The sequence below is a fragment of the Zingiber officinale genome, chromosome 3A (genome assembly GCF_018446385.1).
Source record: "Zingiber officinale cultivar Zhangliang chromosome 3A, Zo_v1.1, whole genome shotgun sequence".
Classification (NCBI taxonomy): Eukaryota; Viridiplantae; Streptophyta; class Magnoliopsida; order Zingiberales; family Zingiberaceae; genus Zingiber; species Zingiber officinale.
This window is the reverse complement of record NC_055990.1, coordinates 89,775,128-89,784,322: the sequence shown is the minus strand read 5'-3', so window position 1 is coordinate 89,784,322 and position 9,195 is coordinate 89,775,128. Positions and strand designations below refer to the sequence as shown.

The 9,195-nt window shown below is 36.6% G+C and overlaps 1 protein-coding gene across 1 annotated transcript; it reads right to left on the bottom strand.

Moving 5' to 3' along the window:
• Window positions 1-1,491: 1,491 nt before the first annotated feature.
• LOC122050174 lies at window positions 1,492-2,139 on the bottom strand (the record flags this gene model as incomplete). Its single annotated transcript, XM_042611106.1, has 1 exon — window positions 1,492-2,139. A coding segment is annotated over one exon (648 nt), but the record flags the coding sequence as incomplete, so codon positions are not given.
• Between the last annotated feature and the right edge of the window lie 7,056 nt (window positions 2,140-9,195).

The following is a 9,195-nucleotide window of genomic DNA, read 5'->3' as shown; positions in this document are numbered from 1 at the left end:
CATTATATAGTCTTCTTCTAAAAACTGGGCATTGGTGCTAACAATGACCTTTTGGTCTTTAGGACTATAAAATAAACCACCTTTCGTTCCTCTAGGATACCCCACAAACACGTGAACTTCTGTACGAGATATTAACTTATCAGCATCTGGTTTCAGCACATGTGCTGGACTACCCCAAATCCGAATATGTCTTAGACTGTGCTTTCGCCCATTCCATAATTCTATGGGAGTAGAAGAAACTGATTTAGAAGGTACTAAGTTCAGAATGTACACTGCTATTTCCAGAGCGTATCCCCAAAATGAATTTGGTAATTCTGAATAACTCATCATCGATCTAACCATTTCCATAAGGGTCCTATTCCTTCGTTCTGCCACACCATTATGTTGGGGTGTACCAGGTGCAGACAGTTGGGATTGAATCCCGACCTCTAATAAGATATTCCTAAACTCTCCTAAGAGGTATTCACCACCACGATCAGACTATAGTGTCTTGATACTTTTACCTAGTCGTTTCTCCACATCAGCCTTGTACTCTTTGAACTTATCAAAGCACTCAGACTTGCGGCGCATTAGGTAAATGTATCCGTATCTTGAATAATCGTCTATAAAAGAGACAAAATATTCAAAACCACCTCTTGCCTGGACAGACATAGGACCACACAAATCAGAATGAACCAATTCTAACACTTCTTTGGCTCTATACCCCTTGGCCTTAAAAGGCCTCTTGGTCATTTTACCTTCCAAGCAAGATTCACAAGTCGGAAAATTTTCCAATTCTAATGAACCCAAAAGTCCATCGGCTATAAGCCTCTGAATCCTACTTAAGTTAATATGACCAAGCCTTAGATGCCAAAGATATGCTTGGTTCATTTCCGAAGGTTCTTTTCTCTTATTTGAGTTAGAAGATGAGTTATAAATTCCCATGTTTTGCTTTGTGGGAGAAATTAGATTTAAAGTATACAAATTGCCAACTAATGTACCAGAACAGATAATCACTTTATTTCTCTTAATAACTGCATCGTTACTAAAGGAAACTGAATATCTATCCAAAAATAGTTTAGAAACTGAAATTAAATTCTTTCTAAAACTGGGTACATAAAGACAATTTCTTAAAACCAAATTTCTATTCCTATTAAAAAATAAGTAGACATCTCCCACTACAACAGCCGCCACTTTAGTAGCATTGCCCATGTAGATGGTAATCTCTCCTTCAGTTAGTCGTCGGGTTTCCTGGAACCCCTGCAAGAAATTGCAGATATGATCAGTGGCTCCCGTATCTACACACCAGGTGCTGGTAGATAACACCGCTAAACATGTTTCAACAACTAGAGCATGATATATACCTTTGTTGTTCTGATTCCTACGAGGACAGTCCGCCTTCCAATGCCCTGATTACTTGCAGATGAAGCACTTGCCCTTTGGCTTCTTCATTCCAGCTTTAGGTCCTGTACTCTGAGATTTATTCACTTTCTTTACTGAACCAACTTGTTTCTTCTTCTTCTTTCCTTTCGGTTTAGAAGTAGAACCATTTTCAACATAGTGAATGTGAGAATTGTGACGAAACAATCCTTCTGCTGCATGAAGTTCTGTCAGTAGTTCCGCCAATGAATATACCCTTTTGTTCATATTGTAATTCAGGCAAAATTGCTCAAAACTTCTAGGTAGTGTTTGGAGAATCATATCGATCTGGGTTTCCCCATCAATTTCTCCTCCAAGGATCTGTATTTCGTTCAGATAAGCCATCATCTTTAGGATATGATCCCTCACAGGAGTACCCTCTTGCATGGTGGCTGTCATTATCTTTCTCATGGCTTCTTGTCTAGAAGCACGATCCTGATGACCAAAGAGTTCCTTGAGATTGTTCATAATATCATAAGCTGTTGGTAAATCTTGATGCTGATGTTGCAATACATTTGACATTGAAGCCAAAATGTAACACCGCGCCATCTCATCTGCCTTTACCCATTTCTTATGATATTCAATATCCTCTTGGGTAGATTCACCAGTGGGTGCATCAGGACAAGACTCAGTCAGTATAAACTTATAGCTTTCAGCAGTAAGAACAATGTCCAGGTTCCTTTTCCAATCTATGTAGTTAGGACCAGTAAGTCTATTCTGTTGTAGTATGATGGACAGTGGGTTGAAAGTCATCCTAAGAATCACAAATAACTTTTGATCAGAATTATAAATTTAGAATAATATTGATTCCTCAAACAATACAATTTTAAATTAACCAACACCTAAAAACACCGTGAATTTTGTATGCCATGATAGTGTGGACATATAAAAATTCAACATTTGTAAAATGAGGGTTTTAATCCATTAATTTTATTATCTTGTCAACCTAACTTTTTGACAAATAAAATTAATAGTTGGTATCCTTTGGTCACACAAATAATAGCAGTGACTCCGATGGGAAGGATACTATTAGTTGTGCCTAAGTGTATACCATTACTTGACACTAAGTCCATTAATAAGATTGTGCCCCTTCCGATGGGGAAGATCACACGCTCTTAATTAACTTCCTATAGTCATCCCAAATGGAAGTTTGTTCTAGTGATCCACAAACAAGCTCATCCGATATGGAGGAAGGCACTCAGAGCCAACGCGCAAGCTTGTTTGCATCACTTACAAACCAGTAATGGAGACCGTGGAATTTATTTAAAATCCCTCTCCCACTTAGTTATTTATAAATGAGGAATTTTAACTATGCTAGCCTACTAAACATGTATACTAACATACACACATAGCACAATATAAAAGCAATAAATAAAAAATCTAATTTTCAACAATTATGACTTTTATCTATGGTTGTCCTCCGTGTGTTGTCATCCCAAGCTGCTGCCATATTTGGCCACCGCCACCGGGTCTTGCTGTCGCATCCATCTTGCTCCTTGTTCCGCTGCGCCTCTGGTCCTCAAAAGGTTCCACGCCTTGCAAGATTCGATCCTCGACACAAATATAATTTTACATTTTTCGATCCTATATTCCTCGAAGGAATGTACATGTAAACTAGATCGAACATAAAATAAAAATTTCCATCCATCGATCCTATATTCCATAAAAGGAATGTACATGTAACTAGATCAAAAATAAAATCCTAATAAAACTAAATACAGCTCCTGCTGTATTTTATAATACAATCATGCACACACATATAAATTCCCTTGACATGTCCAAGGGTCCAATCACACACATAATAACTAAAAGTCATAATAGTTGGATCCTGCATCCACAAAGTTAGCACATCCTACTATTAACCTGCCTAAATTATATATGACATGTGCATAATTAAACTAATACCAAATATATAGAGGCAAAACCCTAGCTCTGATACCAATTGTTGGTTGCTACTAGGAAAACCTAACGGTTCCACTGTACAAAAATTTTGTACAAAGGTCTGAACCTTTTCCTAGCTACCATGTGTTCATTTAAATTAAACTTGGATCGCCTGCGGAACTTAACACGTTTGATCCAAAGTTTAATCTATTTGTTCTTTTAGGTTTAGACTCGGATCTCCTGCGGAACTTAACACGTTTGATCCAAATCACCTAAGTTATTAATTTCATTAAATATTAGTTTCCAAAATTGGCTTCCAGGACTGCATGGCAAGGCACATGGTCTTCTTGGATATGGGAACAACCACCACCGCCTAGACAAAGCCTTTTAAGGAAAGTTAATATTTAATTTCCTTAAATAACTTTAGGTCAACCGAAAAGAACAATCAAATCACAAGGAAAAGAAAAACAAAAGAACACAACATCGAAAACAAATTTGAAATACTAGAATCGCATACCTCTTATATTTGGTATTATTTCCAAAAATAATTAGTATGATGCGGAAAGGAAAAATACTAGTTATACCTTTTAGAAAGACCTCTTGATCTTCTACCGTATTCCTCTTCTAACCTCGGACGTTGTGTGGGCAACGATCTTCCAAGATGAGGACCACCTAGCACCTTCTTCTTCTTCCTTCAAGTTTCGGCCAAGCACTAAAATCCAAGGATGAAGAACTTTTTCCACCAACTAAGTTCCAAGGAATGCATGCTTTCTCTCCTTCTTTTTCTTCTTCTCCAAGTAGTATCCGGCCACCACAAAAGCTCCAAGCAAGGAAGAGTTTCGGCCACCACAAAGAGGAAGACAGGGAGAGAGGATGGCCGGCCACAACACCAAGGAAAAAGAGGGAGAGAATAATAGAGGTTGTGTCTCATGAAGGCACCCCAAACCCCTCTTTTATAATCCTTAGCTTTGGTAACTAAGGAAATTTAATTACAATAAAATTTCCTTAACTTTCCTTGACATGAATTAATTAAGAAAAATAAAACAAAATTTCCTAAATCTTCATGTCATGGCCGGCCACATCAATAAGAGCAAATAAGGCAATTTCAATCAACAATTAAAATTCCTTATTTGTCTTCGGAAATTTTTAAAAAATAAAATATCCCTTTAAAATCCCTTCATGGTTGATAAAAAGAAATTTCTATAATTTTAATTTTTCTACATGTGAATAATTTATAAAGAAGAAAAATAAAATATCTTTCCTATCTACAAATAAGGAAAGAGATCTAATCTCTTTCTTTAATCTTTTGTAGATCCTTTTAAAAGAGATATTTTAATTTTAAATCTCTCCAATAAATTATATCTTTCACATAATAAAAATTTAAAATTAAATTTAATGGGGGTCAGCCACCTAAGCTTGGGCTCAAGCTAGGGCCGACCACCCATGAACCAAGGCTTGGCCGGCCCTAGCTTGAACCACAAGCTAGCTTGGCCGACCCCTACAACATGGGTACAAAGGTGGGTATAGGTGGGTATAGTACTCTATAAATAAGAGTCTACGATAGGAACCAAGAGGAGGAATTGGTTTTTGGTCTCCCGATAAAATTAAGCATCCCGTGTTCGCCCTGAACACACAACTTAATTTTATCAATAATAATTCATTCCACTAGAGAACTATTGTTGAACTACCGCACCAATCCCAAATTACATTTTTAGGCTCCTTCTTATTATGAGTGTGTTAGTCTCCCTGTGTTTAAGATGTCGAATGTCCACTAATTAAGTGAGTTACTGACAACTCATTTAATTAATATCTTAATCCAAGAATAGTACCACTCATCCTTATCATCATGTCGGACTGAGTCCACCTGCAGGGGTTAACATGACAATCCTTATGAGCTCATCTTGAGGACATTATCAACCTAGATTTCTAGGACATAGTTTCTTTCTATAATCAACAACACACACTATAAGTGATATCATTTCCCAACTTATCGGGCTTATTGATTTATCGAACTAAATCTCACCCATTGATAAATTAAAAAAATAAATATCAAATATATGTGCTTGTTATTATATTAGGATTAAGAGCACACACTTCCATAATAACTGAGGTCTTTGTTCCTCTACAAAGTCAATATAAAAGAAACGACCTCTAATGGTCCTACTCAATGCACTCTAAGTGTACTAGTGTAATTATATAGTCAAGATAAACTAATTCCTAATTACACTACGACCTTCCAATGGGTTGTTCCTTTCCATTTTGGTCGTGAGCTACTGTTTATAATTTATAAGGTACTGATAACATCATCTTCTATATGTGGCACCACATACTATGTTATCTACAATATAAATTAATTCAACAACTACAACTAAATGTAGACAATTTGACCAAATGTGATTCTTTATTTAAAATAAATGTTTATAAAAGCTTAGGCTTTCAGTATACACTCTAACAATCACATTGGTCAATATCTACATTTATATGCTAACAGTAGTTGTTCAATTGATTTATATTGTAGATAACATGGTGTGGGGTGTCACACACACAAAATCATGTTATCAATTCCTTATAAATTATAAACAGTTGCTCACGACTAAGATGGAAAGGAACAAATCATTGGAATAGTCATAGTGTAATTAGATATTAGTTTATTTTGACTAATAAATTACACTAATACACTCTGAGTGTATTAAGTAGGACCATTTAGGTAAGTTCTTTTTATACTGAATTAATAAAAGAACTAGACCTTAGTTATTATGAAAGTGTGAGCTCTTAATCCTAATATAATAACAAGCATATATATTTAGTATTTATTTCTTTAACTTATCAAAGGGTGAGATTTAGCTCGATAAATCAATAGGCCCGATAAGTTGGGAAATGATATTACTTATAGTGTGTGTTATTGATTATAGAAGGAAACTGTGTCCTAGTCATCTAGGTTGAGAATGCCCCCAAGAGGAGCTCATAAGGATTGTCATGTTAAACCCTGCAGGTGGACTTAGTCCGACATGACAATAAGGTTGAGTGGTACTACTCTTGGAGCTATATATTAATTAAGTGGGTTGTCAATAACTTACTTAATTAGTGGATATTTGTTATTTTAAACACAGGGAGACTAACACACTCATGATAAGAAGGAGCCCATAATGTAATTTGGGATTGTTGCGGTAGTGCAATAATAACTCTCTAGTGGAATGAGTTATTATTGATGAACTTGAGTTGTGTGTTTGGGGAGAATACGGGATACTCAAGCTCGTCGGAAGGCCAAAACCAAATTTTCCTCTAGGTCCCTGTCGTAGCCTCATTAATGTCTCTAATCCACTCATGAAAAGCCCATCTTGGTGTCCAAGACGGGGTCAACCCATGGCTTGGTGACCAAACCAAAGGGGCTGGCGATAATCTCCTTAAGGTGGCCGACCACAAGAAGTTTGAAGGGTGTCGACCACATATTTCAATAAGGAGGGGTGCTTTGAATCTTAAAAACTTCTTTTTATAGATATCTACACATTTTAAAAGAGAGATTTTAAAATATAAAACTTTCCTTTTTTAATCATCCTCATGGTTTTAAGGAAAAAGGAAGAGAAGTTTTAAAATTGTAAATTTTCTATTTTTGTAACCATGTTAAAAAAGGAAATTTTAGAAGAGAAGTTTTAAATTTTAAAACTTGGTTTTAATTTTTAAAACTTTCCTTTTTTAACATCCACATTGGGAAATTAAAAATAGAGCTTATAAAATTTTATAAGAGCTTTCCTTCTTTGCTTATAAAATTTTTACAAAATAATTTCTTTTCTTTTAAAGGGGCTGACCACCCTTGCTTGGTTCCCAACCAAGGGGCCGGCCAATCAAATCAAATTATCCAATCAATGATTTGGTGATTGATTCAATCAAGAGGAAAGAAAAGGAAAAATAAAAAGGGAAAAGGAAAAACAAGAGGAAGATTTTACTTTTTTATAAAAGTCTTTCCTTATTTGCCTTGGGCAAGTATTATAAAAGAAGGGGAGGAGAGGCCTCATGAGCAAGCTATTCTTTTTCTCTCTTCTCTCTACTCTTCTCCTAAGGGCCGAACCTTGCTTCTCTTCATGCTAGGCCCGGCCACCTCTTGTGGTTGCTTGGTGTGGCTGGATACAAAGAGAAGGAGAAGAAGAGGAGAAGTAGGGATTGCATCATCTCTTATTCGCTTGCTTGTGCTCTCTTTCTTGTGGCCGGATCTCTCCCCTTCCCTTTCCCTTGCTCTCTTTTGCTCCTTGGTGGTTGTAACGACCCAATTTTTCCTATTTCAAGTTCTAAAAGTTCTTAAAAATATTTAGAAATGCTATAGAAATATTCTAGAGATTTTTAGGAATTTTTAGAATATTTTTATGGAATTTTCTGAGGTCGTTTGGTATTTTTACTAAACGAGAGAATTTTGGACAAAAATAATGTCCAAGCCGAGATTCGAACCATGGACCTTGGGTTAAGCCAAGCCTTAAGCGAACCCAGCCAACCAACTATTCCGCGGCTGTTTTGTGAACAAATAGAGAACGAAATAAATTTAAGTAGTGGTTATAGATAATAGAAATAAAAGGTTGTAGAAAAAGGGCCGAGCTGAGGCTCGACCCGAAGACCTCCGACCGCAGCAAAGCTTTAAGCGGAGCGGCTAGCCAAGTGATCAGCGGATTGTTTTGTAAACCAATTAAGAGCGAATTTTATTTAAGTAGTAGTTGGTTAATAGAATACCTAGTTATAAAGGGAGGTTTATTTTCTCCCGTAACCTAAACCCTCGTTTCTTCTTTCTCCTCTTCTGCACGGCGTCGCGACTTCTGCTCGGGCGAAAGAGGCGACGGAGCTAGGTTTCCTCCTTCCGGCGGCCGGCGAAGGCCTTCTTCCGGTGAACCTTGCGGATCCGAGCTCCTCTTGTCGAGGAGAACTCGAAGGCGCAAAGAAGATCGAGATCTTCACTTCTCCGCAAGCCCTAGAAGCATTAGAAGCCTTCTTCTCGGTTGTAAGTCCAAGAACGCTAGGTGAGTTGCTACTCACCTATAGTAGGAGTAGTTCCGAGCTTCGATTTGTTTTCCTTGCTTTCGGATTGTGTTTGTACAGAATTTAGTTGTTAGGGATTTAGCCCTCTTTTCTTGCTTGTTTTGGAACATGTAGATGATCTGATCAGTTTCAAGCTTTGATTTAGTTCTTCCTTGCCTACGGATCATGTTGTACATAATTGAAGTTGATTAGGGATTTAGTTTCTTTTCTTGCTTCCAGAATATGCCATGCAGAATTTAGTTGATAAGGATTTAGTAATCTTCCTTTAGTTTTCGAAGCTGCTCTTGTTCCTCCTATTTCCTGGATTCTGTACAGATAGGTGTGGCTTGATTTGGTTGTTGCCTTTTTGGTTCATGAAATTTTGGATACATTGTAGTAGTGTTCAAGCCTTGACCGAAGATGCTTAGTTGGTTCTATTGTTATATAAGTGTTGATCGAATTATATATAGCCTTGAAAATTTTAGTTTTGTTGTTTAGGCAGTGAGCATGAAAGGAAATAGATTTGTTTATCTCAGTTTTAGATTTTGTTCTTTCTTTCTCCTTGCTGCAATGAAAAAGAACAGCCAAGTGTCAAGCAAATCCAGATTTTTATATCAAACATCTAGTTTTCTTTGTGTAGCAGTAGGCGTGCACAACTAATGAAGCATGAGCAGATTTTTAGTTGCATTTAGCTCATAGATTTCTTGTTGATTAGAATAAATTGTCATATGAATATCCTTTAATCTAAGTGCATAGTATTGGTTTTCTTTGCTATTTAACGAACATGATCAGCCCTATGTTTAGCATTTTCTGTTTAGACCTTTTTGTGCTAATTTAATGAGCATGAATAGTTTTTTTTAGCATTGGTAGATTCTGTTTATTATTCCAGTAGGCATGAAGTTCAGGGTTTTCTTAGCT